The 25,161-nt window shown below is 38.5% G+C and overlaps 2 protein-coding genes across 4 annotated transcripts in view; one reads left to right on the top strand and one right to left on the bottom strand.

Moving 5' to 3' along the window:
• Positions 1-393: 393 nt before the first annotated feature.
• Positions 394-25,132, top strand: sar1aa (secretion associated, Ras related GTPase 1Aa). 3 transcript variants are annotated; one of them, XM_085169476.1, is made up of 7 exons: positions 394-502; positions 1,878-1,950; positions 2,687-2,806; positions 3,419-3,484; positions 4,442-4,545; positions 4,651-4,782; positions 4,876-25,132. In XM_085169476.1, the coding sequence occupies exons 2-7, from the start codon at positions 1,893-1,895 to the stop codon at positions 4,990-4,992; spliced, it is 597 nt and encodes a 198-aa protein (XP_085025602.1). In that variant the 5' UTR covers positions 394-502; positions 1,878-1,892; the 3' UTR covers positions 4,993-25,132. The 3 variants fall into 3 exon arrangements, with proteins under 3 accessions (XP_085025602.1, XP_085025603.1, XP_085025604.1); XM_085169477.1 differs by having other exon boundaries at positions 448-511; XM_085169478.1 differs by lacking the exon at positions 394-502 and having other exon boundaries at positions 3,397-3,484.
• Positions 8,542-25,161, bottom strand: part of LOC146512578 (testican-2) — a 47,726-nt gene continuing 31,106 nt past the window's right edge. Inside the window, exons 3-10 of the mRNA XM_085169466.1 lie at positions 21,203-21,317; positions 17,351-17,459; positions 16,742-16,860; positions 15,923-16,038; positions 15,601-15,819; positions 13,335-13,397; positions 12,277-12,414; positions 8,542-10,592 (exon numbers count right to left, since the gene is read on the bottom strand). Coding sequence (XP_085025592.1) covers positions 10,447-10,592; positions 12,277-12,414; positions 13,335-13,397; positions 15,601-15,819; positions 15,923-16,038; positions 16,742-16,860; positions 17,351-17,459; positions 21,203-21,317 — 1,025 coding nt within the window. The 3' untranslated portion in view covers positions 8,542-10,446. The remainder of the gene's footprint in view (positions 10,593-12,276; positions 12,415-13,334; positions 13,398-15,600; positions 15,820-15,922; positions 16,039-16,741; positions 16,861-17,350; positions 17,460-21,202; positions 21,318-25,161) is intronic.

Here is a 25,161-nt window from a genome sequence, read left to right as displayed (position 1 = left end):
AAGTCTGCAAAACGTTTTTCGTTTTTAAGCCCTGCTTTGGGTTCTTTGAACATACTCCAAGAAGAAAGGTTAGAGTTTTATTGAGCTATAAATTATTCATTGAGACTGGAGCAAAGCAGACTTTACAAGCACAGTATTTATGGGTAGAGTCTTACTTGTAAAGTCTTACTTTATGAGTAAAGGAACAAGCTGCAACAGCTGCCAAATAAAGGTATTGGAGTATAAATACAATAATTTCTTCTCGGTTCAGTATAAGTATAGAACAGAACAAAGTGAAAGTACTGACAAAAACCTCTGAAATTTTAAGAATAGTAACCTCAAAGCGCAGGACACATTAATAGCACATTTTGCAGCATCGGTTGCGTCTGGTCGACGGGAGGGGGCACCAATGCAAGTCATGCGGTAAACTCTAAAGCACGAGGAAGAAGAGGAGGCCCCTGATTGACTGTTTCCAAGGAGACCAGCGATACTACCGAGAACTGTCAGCTTGTCAGTGCTGCAGGTAAGCGAGGTAAACTCAGAGAGTACTGTCGTTTTTATTTAACAAGTCAATGGGAAACAGCCTGTTCTGGTGTTGCTGTCTCTTATGTTGGGTTTCACTCGCGGTTTTTCGTTTCTTAAACAGTGTCTTGACCCACTTGTGGTCAGATTCTAGAAAGAGCCGGGGCTAACAATGTTAATGCTAACTAGCTGACCAGGGTAATCTTTCACAAGACTCGCCGAAGCAGGAAGCTAAATACTGCGGTGTCCTTTAAAACTGCACCACTGTTTCTGCTTTCAATTCATGGGGAAACATTAAGTCAGATCTAACAATTAGTCTTTGTAAATATTTCATTAGGTACAGATGGGTAGCATCGCCGTTAGTTGCCTTGCCTGTAGGTGAAGGAGATAACAGTTTGTTATGTCACAGATATGAAAAAACCCTATCGATGCCTCGTGTTATGAGCTGTAGACTCATTTCGACCAGTGCCGAAAAGGGATTAGCTGTTGTAAGTGACTTGTTAACCTATAATAATGGTTAAACATATCTCTAATGAATGATATCAAGTAATTTTGAACCAGAAAAATTCCTGTCACATGGTAGAAGCTGCAATCAGCTTTTGGCAAAGTCACTTTATATGATTTTTTTTATTTATCCAGGTAAAAATTCTAATTGACATTAAAAAAAGTATTTTTCAAGGACAATTTGAACCAGAGTACAGCATAAATTGCTAAAATGCTAACAAAAACAGTTGTATACGGATCTTTTAAGTGGCCAAAAAGGTCTGGATTGAGCACAGTGTAGAACACAGAATAGGTATAATAACTCAAAGTCATAAAGACGCTTGCAAAATTTCTTTATTTGAGATATATTTCCTTTGTAAATCCTGTTCACTACCAATATAAGCAAAGATATTAGACTTGGCAGACAATCACTTTTTGGCATGGCTCTTGCAGACATTATTACTTGCCCAATTTTAGGTATGATGACTCAGTGTGACCAGCCAAAATGGCATATGTTAGAAAGATATGTTTCGTTGCAAATCAGAAATCCTGCAATAAATACTACTGTGCTTAAAAATTGTATTAGGAGTTACTTACATAAATGTTGATGTATGTTTATAAAATTTAATTGATGACATTATTGATTCTGTGTAGGTCAGAATCCTTATAGACTCCTTTATAACCGCTCCACATTAGTTGTACATCATTTCTTTGCTATGTGGAAACGTTGCTAAAAGAAATCGATAAGCTTGGAGTCTTAAGTCCACTGTAGATAAACAAATCAAACCCACTATGCTCTTAAGAAAATATGTAAACATTGCATCATAACGCTGGCATCTCTATGCTTTTCATATTTTAATTTGTCTCGTAAACGGCTTTGTTTCTTGTTTTAGGTGCACGCTGTCAGGATGTCATTTTTTTTTGACTGGATCTACAGGGGGTTTAGTAGTATTTTACAGTTCTTAGGTGAGTACTGTCTGCTGCTCTGAAATGATGTACCCCATTCTAAGTACTCCCATCCTAAGGTTGGTGCATTTTGTTCAGGCACTGACATGTTACTATAATGATCACAGCATATGCATATATGTCTGTTCCCTAACTTCTCCTACACCAGTTAATCAATCTGGTTGAAGCTTATATAAACTGCCTATAGTATCAAGATTTTCAACATATAGATAGCTTTGGAAATCAAATCCTTACAAACATGGGCATGCAATTCTTTAAGTGTTCCAGTCTGGGTTAAAAACTCAACACAGCACTATAATCACAAATTCAGGTCTGAAAATGGATTCTACTGTAAAGCTCCATTCTCACGTAAACACGGTGGTAAAATCCTGCTTTTTACAGTTGAGGCTTCTGTCAACTTTGTGCAACCTTGAAACAGTAATACATGCTTTTTAAAACATCACATCTTAATAACTACAATATACTTTTTATTTAAATTAGCCAGGCCTCCAATTGTTCGCCTCCAGCTGGTGCAAAATGTAGCCACTCGATTTTTAACGAGAGCATGTCCACAAATCCATTTTAAGATACTTTTATTTGTTTTTAAGTCCCTTAATGGTCGTGCTCTTGTCTGAGCTGTTTCACCCACATGTCCCGTCTCATTCTCTGAGGTCAGCAGACCAGCAAACTCAGAGGTGATAGAACTGCAGCGCAGCGTGAAGTGGAATAAAATAAGAATTCTTCTGAATCCTTTCAGGTCTTTACAAAAAGAGTGGGAAGCTAGTTTTCCTGGGCCTGGACAATGCCGGTAAAACAACGCTCCTACACATGCTGAAAGATGACAGGCTTGGGCAGCACGTTCCAACACTTCATCCAAGTAAGGAGACACTCAGAGTGCATGTTACCCATGTGCTGTTTTTCCAGGTGTTGGTTTGGATTTTTCTTTATATTAGGCCACAGGTTGTGATCGCGCTGTCTTCTAAAAATACCATGCTCCTAAAACCATGTGATATTGGCCTTGTTATTGTGCTGCTTATACAGTCATTATATGGTAAATAAATAATGGCTGATTTATTTTTAAGATGCAAGTATTTCATTAAAGTGTTGATAGTGTACTGTAGTGTTCCTCAACATATACTTTATTACTGTTATACATTCTCTTAAAAAGGTGTCACCTGTGATATAGACTGTCTTATGTGTTGTGTAATAGTAAAAAATTGTGTCTTTATTAGTTAAGCGATTGACACCTTTAAGCCTTATCTTTGCATAAAGTGACCCCGGCTATTACTTTATAGCTGGCAGTCTTCCCACCCTGCTGTATGTCACCATCATTGGGGCTCATTTTAATTTGTGGCCTCAAAGTTGCGATTAGTCTAACATCATCTTTTAGCAGTGCAGGTCTCTGCATGTCATTGACATTCCTCTGTCTGTGCATCTCAAATTTTCTCATGTGCGAAAACATCTCAGGTGTATTTTCTTTCACACAAAGCTTCTGAAGAGCTAACAATCGGTGGCATGACATTTACTACGTTTGATCTCGGAGGACATGTACAAGGTGAGATCTATTTCCATTTTTGCTGGCAGTGAGACGCTATTGAATTTTTTGTATCTATTTTGTTTGTGTTATTTATTTAAGTTATTTAGCACAGGATAGAAACAACACTACATTTCTTCGGGCTTAGAGCATCTGATTGAGTCTCAAACCTTTAGCATATGTGTTCACATCGCCCCATTCATTTGGTTTTAACGTTTATTAAATACAGAAAGGAGAGGAAACCGGTTTACTAGATCACAAAATACACTTGTACTATTGTAAGTTGAAAAGTTGAAGATTAGTGACTGCTGCCTATGTTATCTTCAACGGTAGCACCTCCTGTCATCAGAAACATGTATAACCAAACTGACAGGTTGACAAATCAGTGCACATGGCTGCCACATGATGTCTCTGTAGACCCCCATCACAATGATCTGTTGTTTTTCTTCAATTTTATATTTTTAGCTCATGCATTCACGCTTGAATGCTGAGTGATCTGATTCATTGTACACATGTCAACAGAAAATTTAAAGGCAGGATGTATTGTAATTAGAATTTGTACCAGTGCTATTAAAAATAAAGATAGAGAATACTAACCCTCTATAGTTTCATTTGAAAATCATTATCCAAATGATCTAAATCCATTGGTAAGACAAAAACCCATATTTGATTTGTTTCCACATCTGTCCATTGCTGTCTAATTAGAGTTTAATATTAGTTAAGTAACACTGTTTATCATTGCTATTAGTGGCAAGCAGCTTAAACTTGACTTGAGGTGTAATTAGCCATATTAGCTGAAAATAGTTCATCTGTATTTGTGTGTATTTAGATGTGAGGATGTGTGAACTACCGCTTCTCTATAGGAGACAGGACACAATTATATTTTCAAAGGTTTATAGTTAGACTGCTGCATTTCAGAGACTCATGTTGAGTTGTTGCAAAGGCAGCTAATTCACAGCCGTTTTCCCTTCTTTATAGCACGAAGAGTTTGGAAGAACTACCTGCCAGCTGTGAATGGAGTCGTCTTTCTTGTAGACTGTGCAGATCATGACAGACTCACAGAATCCAAGACTGAACTTGATGTAAGGTTAAACATTGCTGTTACAAACTGTTTCCACCACACAGGACTGTTTTTGTGTGTTAGCAATGGATTGCTGGTTAGTTTGTCTCTCTTTTATTTTTTCTAGGCTCTCCTGGCAGATGAGACCATAGTCAATGTGCCAGTGTTGGTGTTAGGTAATAAAATTGACCGCCCCGAAGCTATCAGCGAAGGAGGACTTAGAGGAGCTTTTGCACTTGATGGCCAAGTTACCGGGAAGGTAGGCATGTCTTGAGGATTCTTTCTTAATTCACAGAAATATGCAGGAGCACATATGATCGTCATTCTAATTGATCCTTGTTGTAACTGACAGGGAAATGTGTCGCTGAAGGAGCTGAATGCTCGACCCCTCGAGATTTTCATGTGCAGCGTGTTGAAAAAACAAGGCTATGGGGAAGGTTTCAGATGGTTATCACAGTATATCGACTGACAAAGAGATGAGCTTAACCAAAAAGGATGTAGAAGTTTGATCCTTAGTGAGTGTCAGCCCATCCAAATTTCAGGTCTTACTACTAAGAATATTTTAATTCCTAAATCCATGTGAACTGTCCTAAATGTGTTATTAATTTGAGAGACAATTGAGTTGCATGAAATATAAATTAGGTCGCGTTATACCAGATTACAGCCATGCATTATGCAGTAATGTAGATATGCACGGTTCAGTGTTGCATTACTTCTGTGTTTATCTTGGAATTTAGTAGTGAGCGAGTGATGAAACAGAAGGGCTCAAGGGGATCGTGAGGGGCTAGCTAATTGCGTTAAGACAGTCTAGTTTAGATTTTTAGATTCTTGTAGATAAATAAGAAAGTACAGAAGATATTTTTTAGTTTGTTTTGTCTGTTAGTGCACAGCCTTAGCATTTAAAACATAAAGCCAAAGATGTATGCTAAGGACTAGGGATTAGCAGGCCCAGATGTTGGACTTCAACAAAAAAACATCTTCAATGCTGAGTGCTGAGCCAAAATAACATAAAAATCTCATTTTTGGTCATCAAGAAAGGTGAAAAAATTGTTAAATGAAAAGATGATGGCATACACTGAGTGAAATTAGACATCATGTTGATAAGTGTGCTGTGATTAATGTGCTGCTTGCTTTCGGCATCTTAATGAAGCTGGCTTGTTGGTTTTTGTGAAATCAACCTGTACGCGTTGAGGATCTGGGTTGAAGGCAGCTAATTTGACAGGAGGACCGACTTATTTATGGGCCGTCCAATATAGAATTGAAAGATAAAAAAGCTGTCCTTTGCTTTATTGTATTACAAAGACTGTAAGAAAAAAACATCCCTCATAGAATATAGGTCAGACTAGGAAAGAATATATGTACTTTTGAGTCTTTTCACCTTAGTCTTAACCAGCACCCACTAAAAGAGTGTCTCATCTCTCTGCTCAGTATTTCCTCATGGTCTTACTTGAATCAAGCATAGAAAAAAAGTCCGGGTTAAAGCAGCAATATTTGAATAAGAGACTGAAAAAAGGGGTTTATTTATGTATTGATTCATTATATCTAGAGCCTGAGATATAAATTAAATTCAATAACTACCCAGGTTCAAGTGTTGCAGGTACTTTATGACTGTCTGAAAAGATACAAGAGTGCACATGCAAATGTTTACATGCTTAACTACACAAATGAATCCAATCTTATTCAGCATACTTGAAATTTAAGTTTGCTTTTGATTCATTTTTTTGTTTTGTTTTTTCTTAGCATGATATTTCTATGCATGAAAATATTTTATTGATTTTTATTTATTTATTTTTTACACTGTATACATTTATTCCTTATTACGAGAAACATGAAGTACAAAAACAGGAAGAGAGGCATGTGATCTTTGCACCATATTTTCAGCAGCCCTTGTTTACAGTTTAGATATGTGGTTTATTAATATGTGAAGGAATATTTACAACCCAGATTAAAAGATATGTATAAAAACAGACTTCATACAGGGAGTCTCGTTTGTTTACTAAAATGTAGCATGCGTGTTAACAAACTGCTTTTCCTTTCAACAGCGTTGTGTACCACTTACCGAACACATGTAAATTATGTATAATACTGATGTAAATGCTTGTACAGTTACTGCCCTTGAAAAAAACACTATGAAGGACTTATTTGTAACTGTATAGTACTTGATTTGATATTTTCAACAGTTATCAGTGAATATAGGTTCATGTTAAATAACATCACCAACACAGAACGATGTGAAATTTCGATCTACTTAATAAGCAGTTGACATGTAATAAAACCTGCTTTTTATAGACCAAACTGGCCCTGTCTCTTTGATTGATTCTTTTTCCACTGGTTTTCACATGCTAGTATTCCTTTTTCCGGTGGAATAGCTATAAATATGGGTTTTTGGAGCCAGGATTTAACTTTGCCCCAAGGATTTTTATGAAAATGTTTGCTAGGGTGGTATTTTAAGCCTGTACATTATTCATACAAGTTCATTATAGTATATTATTATCTTAGCATTGTCATTATAAGATGAGTCACACGTCAGAGGTGGAAAGTAACCAGTCTGAAACAACTTTTCTGTTTTGGTTGGAGGAAACTATTCACTCTGTAGCTGCATTTATCATGCCTGTCCAGTATTATTTATTATAAGGCTATGGAGAATATTCACACAATTACGCTTTTGATATTTAACATTTTTTTTACCACATTGAATCTCAGTGTATTCATTTTTCTTTTAATTTAATGCCACTGGGAAACCTGATCTTTCCAGATGGAATACAATTATAAAACAGAATTATTAATATAGTTATTACAAGAAGTAATAAACCTCCTTTCCAAACTGTAATGATTAAAAATACATTATTTTACTAATAAAATAAGAATGGGGATAGAATCGCAAGACTCGGGACTGCTGCTACAGATGGTTCCTAAATATTCATTTTGTGTGTGTGTCTAAGTTATCAGCCAAAATGAAGCCCCAAGCTGGTAATCTTGGAGTAATTTTTGATTCAGACCTGTCATTAAATACCCCAAGCAACTCAAGCAGATGCAGTCATGTTTTTTTTTTTTTTTTCAGCCGAAGCACATCACGGAAATTTTCCTTTCACTCGTCGACGTGTAGAAAGGCTTTAATGCTTTTATCTCCAGGCTTAATTATGGTGATGCACCCCGTAATATCAGCAGACTGCAGCCATTTCAGAGCGCTGCCAGACTTCTAATACTCTCCAAGAGAAGTGACCACATTAACTCAATTCTTTTGGCCATTCACTGGTTGTCTCTTTTCTGAGAAATTACTTTGAATTTTTTAGTCCTGGCTTTGAAATCGCTGCACGTTTGACGCTTGCATTTAGATTTGTCAGACCCTCTTCATGACGAAGTGGTTTGATCCAAGGATTTTAACTGAGCAGGATTGCTAAGTAACGAAGTTCAGATCCATTCATTCCCAATTGCATAATCCGTTTGACCTCAAACAGTGCCGTCTTAAACATTTATCATTCATTTAGCAGCCAGCTGCTGTAATTTGTTCTTCTAGCATGAGGTGGCACCCAAATATCTCTGTAAATATTCCCAGGCTGCATGATGACATTGGTTTTTGTCAGTGCCTTGTTAAACATGATTAAATGTACTGACAGCTTTAGCATGCCTTAGCTGTGACAACCTTCTGTGTTTCATGCACTATTTTGGGGACCCAAAGTTGATAAGAACATAGTTCTATTCATGTTTACACAACAAACTCATGATTTAGTATAAGCAGAAATGGCTATGTGTGGCAGGCTAAGTTTCAGGTTATTTTCTCCCAGTATAATGAGGACAGTTAATTTAGCTTTATCTTATACAGTAATTTCCCCACAGGCACCTGAGCACAGTTTTCTTTGCATGCCTTGCAGGATCATCTAAAAATACTCACAATCAAAAATAGTGAAAGACAGCGTGTGACTCGGTGCCACCGTCACTACGATTCCTAACACATCCATCTCTAAGTGACCATTTTAATCTGTGATATACTGTGTAAGAATAAAAGTCAACATACGACTTGGCTCCATTGCCTTTATTAGTAAAGTGCTCAGCCAAGAATTAAATTCTTATTTACTAACATGCAATACTAAAAACAAACAAATGTGTGGCCTATCGATAGCAAGAATGAAGACATGGCAACAATATTTTCATAGAAAAAAAAAATACAGTGTAAATTCAAGTATACACACAGAACTTCAAGTAATGCACACTTCCTTTTAGAAACACAAAATACAGTATTTCAAGTTGCAAAGAAAACAAATATCTGTGGCACATTCTTTGACATGATTTCAGAGTCAGCAGAGGACAGCGACTAGTGGTTTCTACTGTGGGTGACGTTTGGGTCATTAAAGTACATTCTAAAGGTTTTCAATAATCCATCTGGGAATAAAGGTACTGTATATAGTTCTGTGCATCCACTTAAATAGTAAAACATGTACAATTTAAAAACTGCTTTGACCTTCACAAAAATAGTTTGAAACCATAGTGACCTGAAATCCTCTAAGCTTCCGTCACAGTTGATTCACTTGATTTATATACATAATCAGTTTGGAAATACATAACTACATTGTGCTGAGCTGCTTCGAAGGAAAAGTTTGACATTTTGGAAAGCAAACTTAAAAAAAAGCATTAAATAGGCAAGTTGGAGATCAGAATTACTGTGAAATTGTTTAGCCATCCGAGGCAGAGGAAACAAGCTGTGGGCACAGCTGACATAGAGAACTTATTTACATAACCAATGATAGAATATTAGCGTTTATCACATTCATGACTATCTTCTGGCAAATGTAAATCCAGTATTTACTCTGCTTTAGTAACTGTGTGATTTGATCTACCAACTCCTAAGGGAAATATCTGGTCCTTTAGCTGCTAAATGCTCCACTGTTATCACCAGCTGCTACAGTAAATGTGTATATCTGCTGTTTGGTGCTGATCGGGAGGTAGTGCCTGCTTTTCAGGTGTCTCGGAGACAGAAAATGGTGTCATGAAAGAGGTGAGAAGGAACCAAAACAGATGTAGAGCTACTGGGAGAAGCAGATCTATAATTCTCTTGATGTGATCACTACTGGTCCATTTGTCAGATTGTTTCATCAGCTAGTGTAGCTACTTTTAAAGGTATCCTAACCCAGGCATTGAAGGTAAATAATTATCACATTTTCATTTGTAGACAAAGTGTGAAAAAGAAAATGATGTGTCAGACTGTTTCTTCCCCTAGCGCTTTTTAAAATAAGGTTCAAACAAACTTGATATAAATGTTAACTTTTTTGGTCTTGTGATGTACTGGAGACCCCTTTAGATGGCTGGGATTGAGTCCAGCTCCCTGCTAGGCTATTAGGATGAATGTTAAATGTTTGGCTGTTTCTTTTTCTATACAGAAAGATCAAAGCAACTGTCTTCCCCTGGTCTTTATTCCTGTGGTAATGAGCTTCTCATCTAACCTCTGCAAAAAAAAAAACCCATAAATAAGCTTATTTCCCAAAATGTCAAACTGTTTGTTTAAATTCTGATCTCTAGTCATTCCAGTGGGACAACAACTCTAATACTCAAGCAACAGTTTACACAATACAAAATTACTGGTAATCTCTATATGCATAGATGGCGCTTGAACAAGATAGGAATTCTGATGGACTTCAGCTACCAATGGTGCAGTAGTCAGTGGGTCCTGGTTTTCAGGACAGCAAAACAAACCAAAAAAGCTCTGTTGCTCAAAAAACAGAGAATAGAATGAAGCAATTACACATATCTAAGACAAAAAGAAACTGGTCATCGTTTCATCACTGGACCTGCCAAGCACTACACATCCCACCAGGACAATCCGGTACCTCCTGAGCACGAACCCCATAAATTTTAGCTTTTAGGAGAGAGCCGTCTCTGTAGATTTTCAGGCCAGCAGCCATGCTCTCCGTGTAGGGGTCACACAGTTCTACCAGATGTATCCTCCATCATCTGCCTCACCTTCCTCCTCTTCCTCCTCTTCTGCCTCCTCCCCGTTGTCCTCTGCCTCCTTCTCCTCCTCATCTTCCCATCCCACTCCACTTCCAAAATCTCCAGAATATCCCATCACTTCATCTGTAAAAAGTGGGTCAGATCAACTTAATTTCAGAAAGAAATGAAAAAAACAAGAACCACACAGACACGGCAACACAAACAGGACTTATTTCCTGAAATAAGAACAATATTTTATGTCGCTAAAGCTTTGATTTTTACTCTCTTGCATACACGAACACAGACAGCTGGAGACATGATGGCCGAGTAGTCATTCCTGTTATACGCCTCTGAAGTCTGCCGCCTGGGGCATATTCACAATTGGTGCATTGTAATGTAAAGTCTCTGCGGGTAAGTCTGCATGATCACAAAAAATTGGCAAGCATGCAGACACACCAAGGACACTAAAGCTCACCATCTGATGATGAAACATCCCTCAGACCAAAGCAAAACCTAGTGGACTCATGTATATGGAAATTATATTCAAGGCCTTACTGTAGGCTTAGTTAAAACCATTTTAGCCATAGTTTTAGAATCTATTAATTGCGACATAAATAACCAGTCATAAATGTTTGGAGTCCACCTGTCTATCATATTGGCTTATTGTGTTTTACTATAAAAGCATAACAAATAATCAGTATAATCTGGAGTAGGGGAAGGATAAAAAATCATCTGTAGACATGCAAAACAAGTTTGAAAGCACATTTGCTTCTGCGTACAACACTGGAGCTACGCAGAATCACCATCATAGAGCTCAGTCCTGATGATCTTGCCCAAATGCCATATTTTAGTCACTGCTTGGTCTGCCAAATAGAATGAGAGAAAATGTTGCTTCTAGTCCTCAGTTGCAGCAGAAATCACTCCACTCTTTTACTACGGCATAATTAAGATGATAAATAAGACTCTCCATACAATGCATATATATCATATTTTCAGTCAATAAAAAGAACTGATGAAAGCACCCCCGCCTGCCAGGATTCAAATATGCTCCTACCATATTTGTTGTTAATAGATTGAATACCAGTGATACATGACTCTATAAGATAGTGTAGTGATAAACAATTCGCCTGTCCAAAGTTTTTCATGCGTCAAGCAGACACTGTTGTATCTGCGGTTCAGTACACATAAATCTGCATTTTGTTTATTTTTCTTATCAAACCTATCCAAGAGAATTTGTTCTAATACTCTGGACAGTGTTCTGGTCCAGCCAATTGACCTGTATTTTTCTGCAGGAAGAGCTGTTTTCCATTAGTGCTGAATTGCCTGTTTTCTTGTCGGTAGCTAATTTTGTTTGGATTTTGACTTTTGATCAAACAAAACAAGCAGTACTGACTGAATCTTGGATACTATTTTTCTTCCTCTGACACAAAACTAATAATTTGGTACAGCTCTTCTGACTCTAAAATCCACAAAGGGATTTAATGAGCGAAGTTTTTACATTTCCTGCACTGCAGAAAATGTAAAAACTTCTCAAGTTTGCAACTGAGAGCTCAGAGCGTGTAAAAACAAATGGAAAACCATAGAAATGTAATGAGAAAATTACAACCTGTCTAATCTTAAATACGAAAAGTGAAATTTCAAGTTTACCAATAATAAAAAGAGATAAAATAAATAACCCTGGCTTCAGAAATCTATTTGAATAAAGCTGATTTTCATTAGAAACTGCCTAAAATCATCTTACTTGCGATAAGTACCTAACTTTAAGGATTTAGACAAAACACGACTTCAAGAGATGGAGATTGAAAGTATTTGTTTGCAATCCTCTTACCACAGTCGAGGTTGCCATGGATTCTGGTGCCCATCATCTCTCCACCGTGCTGGTCCACGCACCAGCACTCCCCTCGGCTCTGGTCGCACTGCACTTTCCTGTAGTAGCCGTCCTCATCGCAGCTGGGAATGTACATCCCTGCAAAGAGCCACACATACAAACACGCAGCCATTTCTTGAATATTGATACCCTGAGCACACACAGCTGCCTGATACTGATGCTGGAAATGAGTGCAGCAAACGAGAATGCCAGCACGCCTTAGTGAACCTGTGATAAGACCATCAGTTAGGATAGAGAGGCAGCTTTTTGGCAGAGAATGCCATGGAGACAGTGAAAACTTTCCCTGTTTGTTTTAAACAAACACACATGTTTGGTGGATACGATTTAGTGATGTGGTGTGTTTCCTTCTATTGCCAGAGTAGCATATGAAAATATAGTGACAGCCTCTGTGACAGAGCTCAACTGTTTCAGCATCCCTCGGGACACTTGTCAAACCCAAAGCAAAGCTCTCTAACAAGCTCCAACCCTCCCCACCCCAATTCTGTGAAAAAAAAAAAAATCACAATAAGTAAGACGAGTGGGCTTCAGGGATTGGAGAACCAATCTCTAGGTCTGGAGCTGAAGAAAGAAAAGCCGCTGTGTTGTACAGTATGTTGAGCACGTAGTATGTAGAACCTGTGTCGTGGTGTTTCTTCAGCCTTGCTCTCTCCCAAAGCCAAGTGCTGCCCCCTAATCCCCCTCCCCTCCCAGCCTGATTAGGGCCTAATCCTAGCCTTGTGCTTGTGATCTCTTTAATGAGCCTTCTACAGCTTCTTGCCTGCTGCTTCCAGTGTTTTGTTACATAAGTTCACCAAGAGACTCAAAGCCAATCTGAGGGCACACACCAGCTTGATGGTACAGTTCATGGCTGAGCTGTACGACATAGTATGTCTTTGAAAGGATCTGAGTTAAAAGAGCAACAAGATCCTGCTCAACATATGTTCCTATGCAAGCGTAGTGGTTAAAAACCTTCAAATATATATTTAACAGCAAAGTATTGTAATGAAAAATGTGTTTACCCGGCTTCTTTTTGGCTGCCTCCTGCACTTGGATCCGCTCCAGCTCAGCAAGGCATGGCGGCTCTGTGAGAATCAAATGAGAAAAGTGATGACAGACAATACCTAAAAGTATTCTGCCTAAACTTTATCTGAATCAATGCTCTTCCTAATTACACTTTTTGTCCATATCGATTTGTGTAAGAAGTCTTATATTTCATTCCCTTGAGGGTGATCGATTGTCAAGAACTTGCCTGAAAGAACATATGGATGTAGCCTGAGAGTGACAAGAAAGCAAGCTGAACCTCAAGAACAGACAGAAATGGAAACAAAGAAGAAGAAGACACTTTGTATTGACCCCCAAGCCGATAAACCTTTCTCTGTACTTCTTCACAGAGTTGCTCTTGTGTTTGCACAAAACTAGGTGCATTATTAGATCTTCTTTACTCTATTATCAAGTCACACCTCAAGGAGAAAATATACAAATGTGCTGTGCTTTTAAAAAAAGAGCTTAAAGAGTAATATGTTGCATGCAGGTTAAACACTTGATCGATGGGTCAATCAGCCTGCAAATGAGTGTAGTCCCAGAAAAATCCCGTTGCTTAGTAAAGGTCAGATGGGGCATGTGTGGGTAGCTGAAGGTAAGGTTATGTGTGAGATAGCATCTATGAAGATCCTCAAGCTCTGAAAAATTTTCTGAGCACACCACCCCATTAATGTCAAACTCTTTTAACCCAGTTTGACCTCAAGCTGGCCAGGCAAAAAAAAATAATGCATATTTACTCATATTAAAAAGTGGAATTTTAACAAAAATGTCTCAGTTTTTCCACATTAATCGAGTCTACTGTGATTACATGTTCATTCAAGCTTACTGATCAGAGCCCAGTGGCTCAAAACCAGTACAGACTGTTTGTGACTAAACAGAAATAGTTAAAAAAAAAAACCTTGTCCAGCTCTATAAATAATATCTGTGTTATTAATTGCTACTGTAGTATAAAGAAGATCGTACTTTACAAACCCATATGGAAAAGATATATATAAATCTTATAAAGTTTGTATCTGTCTTGTGTGAAACTTGTATGAAAAGCATACAAGAGTGAAAACAGATATAAGATCCCTTGAAAAATGATATAAATGAAACTTGTATGTTTTGGATACTTACTAAAACAATATATGAAAGTAGTGAGAAAGTAGCCACTTTCATGAGTAAATCATATAAGTTTTTACTATTTCTTTTCCATATGGGAAATAAACATAATGGTGTATTCAGTAAGGCTTGAAATGATTAATTGAGGGTTCATTCCCATGAACCCTGTAGAGAATAAAATCAGATCTTTTTACAACAACACGACTCACCCCCTGCTGGCCAATTAAAGAAAATACAGATGTCTATCTTTTAGATACAGTCTGTATTTTATAGTAGTGACCAGCAGTGAGAGATACTGACAGCTAAAGAAGGCTTTTGAGGTTAAACCAAGTGAGGAATACATTTTCTTTAACAAGGTAGAGAGACAAAACTCATTTGTGGGCAAGCTTTAGGGAGGCATGAAGAATTACCTTCAATTGGTCAAAGACGAAAACACCACATGACAAAAACAGTCCCAAATTGGACAGCAGGAGATATGCCAATCATGATGGGGAGTTTTGTTGTCTTAGATCCGTCTACAGTTTAGTGATGAATAAACAGATTCAAACACATCTTATAAACTGACAAAGTCTAAAGTGAAGAGGACCTTGTGCTTTAAAGTATGTAGATGAAGTTAAAGAACACCATGTTTAATGTTATTGTTTTTTAAGTGCAAAAATATTCAAACTCTGGATTAAGAAAAGCTCTTTGCTTTCCCCCACTACAACATGCTAAGTGTGTCTGTTTTTAGCAGAACACTCTGTAGAGTATTTCCCAGAATAATGTTGGCCATGAGTGTGGATGTGAGTGTGAATGGCTCTTTTCCTCTGTTGGCACAGTGATGAACTAGAAACCTGTTCACGGTGTACGCCACCTCTCGCCCAATGTCACGCATTGAAAGATGATACATTTATTTTACCACCTTCCAATATGTGGCCGCATTTCAATGTGTTAATCCTTAATCCTTGACTTAGAATATCATGCTGTTTTTTAACAGATTTTGTGTATCACACTTCATAGCATTCATGAGCAGCCCGTTTCATCACTTCAGTGCATACCCAGTGTTTCCTTTGATTAACCTAGCTTTTATTTCACCCGTTTAGAGCTTTGACTCAAAATAGACTCCGCTCTCTGTGCTTCTTCAGAGAAAATCAATCCACTCACTTTCTCTCCAGAAACAGAGGCACCACTCTGCTGTAGAGACCTTCCCATCCTTGTAGCTGTCACAGGAGTTGAAGAAGGGTCGGATGCAGACCTCATACTTGTCCAGGTTAATAGCCGCCAGCTCAGCGTGGTCAAGGTACAGATCGTTGTTGGTGTCCAGCTTTGAGAACATCCAGCCGATGGAGTCCTTGCAGCTGGCCACCAGGCTCTTGTCCAGTGCTGTCGGTTATTAAAGCATTTTACTTTCATTTCTTTCTGTCTGCACAATTGAGTCGTAAGTTTGGAGGATGCAGAGAATAAAGCTGTTTCGTGAGTTTCTAACCTGAAGCGGTGCCAGCACCAGGCTTGCCAGAGTTATTCTGCTTCGCATTTCCATGAAGGAGTTGGAACCAGTCTCTCAGACGGTCACCCAGGTCTGCCAGGTCCTGCCCAGTGCAGCTCTCTGAAGAAGGAAAAAGGAAATTCCTACATTCAAAATCCTGGCAGACACTTAACAGCAACCTGAGTCACTTTCCCTAAAGGCAAGCACAGACTGAGTACTGCTTTATAATGCCCCTACAGTGAACAGAACTAAAGGGACAGATTTTCCTCACAGTAGAGTGGTTGTTGAGCTGTACAGCTGGGTTTTCACACTGTGATTTATTTAAGTGCGTGATGTGCTAATCAAAGAAAACATTATTTCGCAATTAACTCTGTGGCCGCAAATTGCTGCTATCCAACAGAAATCCACTCTCAGTAGCTAAGCACTCACTCAAGACTACAGACGAAAAGCAGGAGTAACATTTCATTCGTTGGATCAATTGGCATTTTCACATGCCCAAGAATCTAGACAATCAATACTGTTTGGCTGCAATCATAGATAGTGTACACTCTAAATAATTAATTAGTACATGATTGAAAGACCAGTTTAACCACGGGGTTGGGGGGATTTCTCTGAAATTGGTGAGTATTGATGCCAAATATTGAGCAAGCATCGGGCTGAGCTGTTCTGCGAGGCCTATCTGTAAAGAAGAATGCGTGTGTGGCCAACAGTGCATCATAACTTTCCTTTTTTGAATTATTGACTCACGAAGATTGACAGCGATGATGCTGGCTCCCAAAATTGAAATGCACAAACACGAAGGAGGTGAAGAAAAGACACTTGCCATGCTTTGTGTCGGCATTCGTTATGGAAACGGAGGCTGTGGAGCAAGGGCAAAATCCAGAGCACATGACGCTCAGGTCTTTGCCTGTGAGGCAAGCCTGCTGCTCCAGCTTGCACTGTAAGGAGAGAAACAGACAGACAGAGCGAGAGAGGAGGATGCAGTTAAAATATTTATGAGGGTGACCGCAGGAAAAGAGATTGGTCATTCAGATGAGACACCGCACTTAGAGAAACACAGCAAAATTGAGTTGTCATTTTTTTGCTGTCTTCTCATGCAAGGTCAAAATTAAAAACTATACATAAATCAATAAAGTTTCCTGGCACTGGCCAGTATACAGTGATGCACTCAAAGCGACGTCAGTCATTAATCACTTGGCAACATTGTGCCTTTGCACTCATCCTACTGCTAACAGTGATGAATTGTGCTGCCCTGCTTCACCCACGTATATGTCAGTGTAGCAGGAAACAGCGCTTGACTGGCCTCATCTCATTATTTAAAACGATGTCACGTCCATTTTCCATTTCTTTTCAGGATTTTATGGTGCATGTTTTTAGTAATAAAGAAAAAAAATAAATAAAGCAATTATGTTGAGTGGATGCTTTTACCTCTGAAGCGTAGTTATGTCCATCAGAGCCACACACAGGTGAGGAGGCAGCCACAGGACAAGGCTTGCAGCTGCCTTCGTGCACCTCCATCTGCCCTGACTGTTTGCCTCTGAAATCCAACGCAAAAAATAATAATATATCAGATGTATCCGTCCATTTCTGACTCTAAGAACACAAGTTGGGAGTAGCCACAGTTCACTAACCGAGTAGTTGGAGCTAAATGCTAGCATGGCACGCTAACATTCTGAGGATCAAATTAAAGTCTTTCTGGAAATCTCACCATCTTGAAACAAATCTGAGCACTTTTTGGGGTAGATATTATAAAGCATTATCTAAATCTACTTTAATTTCATTGGTCAGGACATAAAAATGCACATACACAGAATCAGCAAGCACATCAGATAAAAGAAACATCTTTATGTTTGTCCAAAAGTAAAGCATTAAAAAGCCTTTTCCCTCACTCTGGAAGTAGTGATCTGGGGCAATTCTCTCTTAGATTCCAATTCTGGATTGTTTGACTGTCATGTTGCTCTTAGAAAATCTTACATGTACAGCTGAAGCTGATGCCATTACTTTCACAGCTATTCACTTTTTAGTCAATCATAAACTATCACCGAAGACTAGCAGTTTTGAGGTGAATTCCAGACGTCTGTTTAACAGAAATTTTTTAAGAACTGATCCAATATTTGGTGATTTTAAAATCCAATATTTCTATATAGTAGCCAATACTTTTTTTTCAGACACACAAAATATAAACAGATTTTTAAAAAATGTGTTAAGTCTGGTTATTTATTTACTCATTTATCCTCTACTGGACTGTTGGGACCAGCAGGTTGTTGTATTTGTGGCTTTCTAAACAGGTTGCTAACAAGAGTGCCCTCTGGTGAGCAAATTCATAACAAGGTTGAAGGGTGTTTCTTCGTCTGATTTATCGGCTGCTACAAATGCATATAAAAAAAGATCAACAAAGAGGTAGCAGTGGCCAATAAGTTAGTCAGCCTCTACTGTATGATACTTTATCTATCATATAATTACAGCTAAACTAAAAGTCCAGTAGCTTTAAACTCAAAGTATGGCTTTTTCATAGTATTTCACTGGAGGTATTTACTTTTTAAACAAAACATTTCAAGCAACTACATTTTTATCTGATTTAGGTGCTTGATGAAAATTGGAAAAGGATTGTCAGCAACCGCACATTCCTCTTGCTCAGGTCTTATTTCTTTTAAGTTTGAATGCATTTAAACTTCCTTGGACTTGGTCTTCACAGTGTGTGAAATGTAATGTAGCAGCAGCTGCTGGTGAATGCATTAAGTGGAATTTCTCAAAGTTGTGAGCAACACAAAACAAATTCCATTCCAGAAAGCTCAGGGGCAAACTTCTGAGATCCTTGTTAAAAGAAACAGAAATGTTCTGCATAGCTACATGTTATAAATCTGAAAGAGTGAGTGAATATGTTTTCTAATTTGGATGAATTGGCCCTATAATATTTGCCGGCTGGTACAGGTCAAACACATAGCTACAAATCTTCTGTAACAAGCTGTTTTCATTACAACTCTGTCTCATTTAATACATCCTGCAAGCTACAAAACACCACAAGGCGCTTTTGATTATAACCGCTAGAAAGTCATAATGTGCTTGTTAATATTTGGATGCGCCATTCATGAAATCCCCCTCGGTTGCTTTGCCCTCACACATTGATTGACTTCATGTTTGGTGGGCACAAGCACAGGGCCTGCTGTACGACTTCTGCGGCTGCTACTTAATGATGCTAGGACGGTTTAGTGCGGTTGCGTTCCTGCTTATTACCCATTATTCGACACAGTCTCTCTCGTCTCTGGAGTGACTCTGTAAATGAAGCACTTTATTGAAAAAGATAAATGCCTGTCGCTGCAGATAGACTTTGCAGGTAGTAATAATTCACTCCATTAATTCTTTTCAGCCTGCAACTCTGCTCATTTGTTTTTCAGAGAAAGTGGAATGAATGGGTGAGAGAACAGATAAATGCTTCTCACTGTTTCTCACAGACAACTAAAGGGTCTTTGTGCAGAGGGCAACATTTGAAATCAGAATAACAAGCCCTACTGACACATCACTATATTGGCAAAATTACAAAATTGTCCCTAGGACTGCTTTTGATCAAAGTATCTGGTACAAAAAAAGACTAAAAGATCTCGTCTTTCAGCTACATAACGCAATATTACAAATACAAGTGGCTAATGTTTAACCAACTGCAACTACGTGCTCTGTCAGTCAGATGTGCATGTAAGATAAGTCACGACTATTATTATATGTAGCATATAGTGCTCTGAAATATGTGAGAAAAGTATCTCGTACTGATTTAGAAAAGGACAACACGGGTCCATTTAAAAGATCAGCTCTTGCCATTTTTTTCTTTAATATATCTACTAATATCTCTAATTTCAGAGCTTAAGCGCAACCATCTTCCTCCTTTTGCTTTATATTCTGGAATTATCTCCATGGCGACTTTCATAAAGCAGGGACATCAATCTCATCACACATTGAGGACCACATAGTGCTCACATTGATCTGGGCCAGTGAAACTCCCCTTTCTGTTATTGTAAAAGACATTTAACTACACATTTAATCCTTGAGATATCTCAATATGCAATTTCAACATAATGTCTCAGTTTTTCTTCATGATAAAGAAATGCTGCTGTAGTAACTGAAATAATCTATCAGCACAACTTCAACTGTAAGAAATAAATGTGTGAAATTACTTTAAAAGTTCTCATAGCTTATTGCCTAAATAAGCCAAATATTCCATTGCAGGCAGTGTACAAGAAAAAGCAACCCCATAAATTTCTATAATCGATAGTGAAAAACTAACTTTTCCGTCATTTGTTTATCTATTCATTCTATACTGTAGTGAAATTGGCCACGGGGAAGGTCTTTATCAGTAAGAAAAGCTGTAAAAACCTATAAAAACACAGTTAAACTTCCAAAATGTATGCCCGCCTTCCTTTTCCAAAGTCATCCAATTGGCCGGAGTCTTACCAGGCCAGTTTTGACTTCCCTGTTGTAAAGCAGTGCAAAATATAAATGTCATTAAAGCTGTTTGAGACGTAAAAATAAAAACACTTTTGCTAAACAACACAGAGGATGTTTATTTCCATTTAAAAGTTGTAACTCATAGATTGTTTTGTACATGTCAGTGTTGCAGTGGGGAATGAAAACAACTTTTAAAAGTACCTTCAGTGGGCTTGAGAATTCTTACAAATACCAGCAACACGTGAGTCTCAGCTGAAAACTTGTTTTCTTAACCTGCTCTTATTCATCTCTTCTCCCACTCACCAGCTGCCCAGGTTTTAGTCATTTCCACCAAGAAAGTGTTGACGTTACAAGTATTAATACATATTCTCACTCAACTTTATACACTTCCTGGACATTCTGTCACTTTCTCTTGTGTGAATCTTCCGCCCGAAGTCCTGAGCCATTTCTAACTAGAGCTTGCTCAGTAGGAGAGTTTAAGCTCCACTCATGGCACTTCACAGCCCTCTTAAATTTGCTAGCCAATCAATTAGCCAATAATTAAAGCTTTATTTACATAGCCCTTTTTCAAGACAATAAAATTAAGGTGATAGTGATTTACAAATGACCTATGTACACCGAAACCTACAGAATTTAATCTGAGAACATTGGAAGAAAGTCCAAAAACAACAGCAACAAGACAGTAAAAGATTGGTAGATGGCCCATTTAACTACTTTTTATTCATTAACTCTCCAACTGATAATTCTAGTGCTTTTAACTGCTGACACTATCCTGTCCACTTGGAAATCTACAACACGTTTGAAAAAAAAAGAAAAGCATCGAAGCTCTGCAGCTCCTCCTACCTGTGCTCCAGTTTTTTGCGATTGACACACATGGCCCTCTGGTAGCCCTGAGCAATGCACACCTTATGGCGACTGCACTTCACATTCTGGCACGGATCCTTGGTGGTGTCCAGGGCTGCAAACACAAAAGCACGAAGAGTGAAAATCCAATGGTGTCGTTCACACCTAAGGTGTTGCAGTTTCATTCTCTATTTCGGTCACCTACAGCAGACAAATGGAGAGCTACCGGCTGTTTTTGTTACTGCATGCCTTCAGTAGATTTATACCAAACACTGCAACCCCACAAAAAGAGAAAGCTGCTTTAATCAAGTTCTGTGTTCTTGCGCCATTTCAAATGATCCATTCTCACAAACCTCTCTGACACAGGCGTATACAATAAATATCATGAAATGTGTATTTAAAAATATTCCACCAGTGTGAACAAATGAGTCCATTGATTATTTAGTCAGCACTGCTGGGCGCCTAGCTGTCATTAGGCAGCCTATCATCAATAGTACTGCCTGCAGTCTCCAACTGCAGGCTGTCTGTGATTGCGAGAAAACCTGACAGCACTGATTGAGCATCTCTTTCTCTCAGCTTGTCACATCTCACTTCCCCCATGTCAACCTATCACTGTCTCTCCCCAGCTTGCCTTTTCTCTCTCACACAGAAATACACACTCCATCTTTGTCTTCCACGTTCCCATTCTTTCTATCCTCTTTCCCCTCCGCACGCTGTCTCCCTTAATGTCTCCTTCTATCTTCAGGGAGTTGAATTGTTCGACGCCAGTCTCCTTCCCTCTAATAGACTGTGATGGAAATAGAACTGTGTCCTCCACCTTTCTCAGCCAATGGTCAATGCCATCCGAAAGTGGATGTCACACTGTCCCAGTCCATTTAACGCCTTGCCGGAGCGAGCTGGGAAAACTCAAAGGCACAGATAAATTTAAGAGTGAGTGGCAAGCGGCAGTCGGCAGTCGCTAGGAGAAATTTTAGTTGTGAAATCCTGAGTCAGCTTCGAGCAGCTGCTTTGTAGTCAACACGGTCAACATACAAGGTGGCTGCCAGCCAAATTCCTGCAAATCCCACAACTAGGTAATACTTAGATGCTAGGGAAGTATGAGGGAACATTGTACTTTTATAGAATCAGTGGATGACAAGACAACTCAGAGAGAATCTAGAAATACTGTCTGCCTGTGGTGTTTTTGTACTATAAGACCATGCAGGAGACCAAGCTGCTGACAGTACTTAATAAAAAATAGAGTCTGGCAGCACTTTTGTGCTAGCTTTTCCCCCACAGGCCTTTGTTCCACAATGTATGGTCTGTTACAGAGAAAATGTGTTTGGTCCTATTGGCTTATTATTATTATTATTTTGTTGTTGTTATTTTTCAGGACATCTGAGATACAGTCATATAAAAGAGTTTTTCACACTGCATAGGGTCCTTTGAAAACCAGGTACATCTCATGATTCCACGTACAACCACCTTTAGCAGCAATAATTTGAAGTAGTGATGTTCTGTATTTATCAGTCTCTCATATCATTGTTGGGGAGTTTTAGGCCCACTCTTCTTTACTATATTGTGTCAATTCATTGAGGTTTGCAGGCACTCGTTTAAGCTCAGCTCTCTTAACGTTCTGCCACTGTGTTTCAATCAGGTTGAGATCTGGATTGCAATTCCTTGACTGTTTTCTTTTTGAGTCATTCTGTTAAATTTGCTGCTGTACGTAGGATCGTTTCCTGCTGCCTAATTTGCACTGAACTTTAGCTGTTGGACAGACAGCCTCACAGAGGAGTTCATGATCGACTCAGTGACTCCAAACGCCATTAAAATGCCAATCCAGTCACAAGATGTGAGAGTAAAAGCTATATCTGAAGCTTTTATATTTAGTGGGATGAATGGGATGTGTAAACCCTGCAAGATATAACCAATTTCAGTAGTATGTAAAGAGCATAATGTCCAAGGTGTCCAGTGTTTGTCCAGCATAATGTCCAATGTGTTTTTGCCTAACAACTGTGCATTATGGCCAAACATCTCCATTTTGGTCTCATGTGTCCAAAGAACATTGTTCCAGACGTTTTATGGACATATGATTTGTTCAGATACAACTTTTTACACGTAAGCTCTCCTGGCAACCTTTGAAACAAGACATACATTTTCATCACTGTCTTTCTCTACAGTCATGGACTTTAATATTTAACAGACTAACTTAGATCTGACTGAGGAATCTGCACAGTCCAGCCCTGGGAGGGATTTTTTCCTTGCTCCTGGGAAGATTGCAGTATTGCTACATGTGAGGCATTTATATTGTGTTTGGTGGGATGAATTTGTTTAAACAATGCAAGATATAAGCCAGATATATATAAAACACAATGTCTAGATTAAAGACCTGGGTCATGCTCCCCCTTTTTAAATAAAAAAACATATTTTTTCTGTGTTTAATTCTAGTTGACAACAAATTAGATGAAGACATTTGATTACTTTTTGGTGTGGCGCTAGTAATTTGATGTTTTTTTCTGAGATGTTTTTTCAGTGGCCCAAATGAGCTGAAAGGCATTAGTCACTCCATCCCAGCTGGGCATGATCATGTTGTGTTGGTGTCATATTGTACCACACACGGTTTAGGGAAGAAAAAAAAAAAGCACTGGCTGTTACATACATGTGCGACTGAAATGATATGGAGACACTTGCAGAATAAACATTTGTATTCATTAATATGCTTAGGAGTGTGGGGCATATTTTTACAAGTTTAATTTTGAATTTTTCCTAACTGAATGAATGTTTTGTTACATATTACTTTGCATAAAAACAAATTTACTTGCAGGTGCAGTCGAATCTAAAACACGAGGAGAAAAATCCCCCTGGTTCATCTTCACAGGACTCCAGATTACACACTCTGCCGTTCTGTAAAACTCCCTCGAGCAACAGAAGTCGATAAAACAAAAACTAACCTCAAAGTAGAGCAGGATTTCAGATGCATTATCATTTCAAAGGGCAACAACTTGTAAATAGCCAAAAAGAAAAGAAAATGAATACAAGTGGGATAGGGCTGGTATTATTTTTGCTGTTTGTCTTAACTGAATTACAAACCAATTCGTCCAAACTGTTCTTCTGCTGAGTGGAAATTCATGACATAGCACTTAGATTCAGCCGAGAAGCCCGAAGACAGATAACAAGACTCTGTCAGCAGCGAAAGCTCATAAACTTTCCGTCATTCCATATAACACTTTTTGTGACCATTTGACTTTTATTCGCTTCATCTGGTCCAACAGGTAGTCTGCTCTGTCATTTTATTTAACCCCAGCAGCTGAATAATAGACAGACTCTACTGCTGATAGTACATTTGTCTCCAACCTCCAACCTGATTTAGGACATAAAGCCTCAACAAAATTCACCCCAATCTGTCACCCCATATATCATTTTGACTATTTCTTGACAATAAAGGAAAAAAAGGCGAAGCTATCTAATATCTTCAGTATGACTCAATGTGTCACATCAGCTCTCCTTAGCACAAGTCATCATTCAAGTTTTCCCCAGGCTTTGTCTGGTTTGTCTTACATCATCTGTCACTGTGTATTTGCTGAGTGGTTACTATCAGTAAACTTTCATGGAGGCAGGAAGCAGAATTTGGTTTGTTTTACTGGTGTAATATACCATAAACCAGCGGTCCCCCAACCCCCGGGCCACGAGAGTTGAGGCTCAGGTGTGAAATGTATGGTTTTCAGGGTTTTTATCGGTTTTCAGCATTTTTTTGTTATCGTTTTTATCGTTAACTCGGTTTTCCTGGGTCTTTTCACGCGTGTTATGAATAAATCTTCTTTTTTTTCGGTACCGGTACTAGTTTTATTTTGTTGTATTTATCCGTGACACCTTAAAGGCCGGTCCGTGAAAATAATGTCGGGCATAAACCGGTCCGTGGCGCAAAAAAGGTTGGGGACCGCTGCCATAAACTGTTCCCACTCAGCATCTGAATACACTAT

This window comes from Neolamprologus multifasciatus, chromosome 8 (assembly GCF_963576455.1).
Source record: "Neolamprologus multifasciatus chromosome 8, fNeoMul1.2, whole genome shotgun sequence".
NCBI classification, from domain to species: Eukaryota; Metazoa; Chordata; class Actinopteri; order Cichliformes; family Cichlidae; genus Neolamprologus; species Neolamprologus multifasciatus.
The sequence above is the reverse complement of the archived record's forward strand: the minus strand, read 5'-3'. Positions and strand labels throughout refer to the sequence as shown.

What these genes read in the sequence shown, in the direction of transcription:
- sar1aa (XM_085169476.1), top strand. Translation starts at nt 1,893, where the DNA reads ATGTCATTTTTTTTTGACTGGATCTACAGGGGGTTTAGTAGTATTTTA. An exon ending in TAGTATTTTACAGTTCTTAG is followed by an intron (nt 1,951 to 2,686) that starts GTGAGTACTGTC and finishes GAATCCTTTCAG; the next exon opens with GTCTTTACAAAAAGAGTGGG. An exon ending in ATGGCCAAGTTACCGGGAAG is followed by an intron (nt 4,783 to 4,875) that starts GTAGGCATGTCT and finishes TGTAACTGACAG; the next exon opens with GGAAATGTGTCGCTGAAGGA.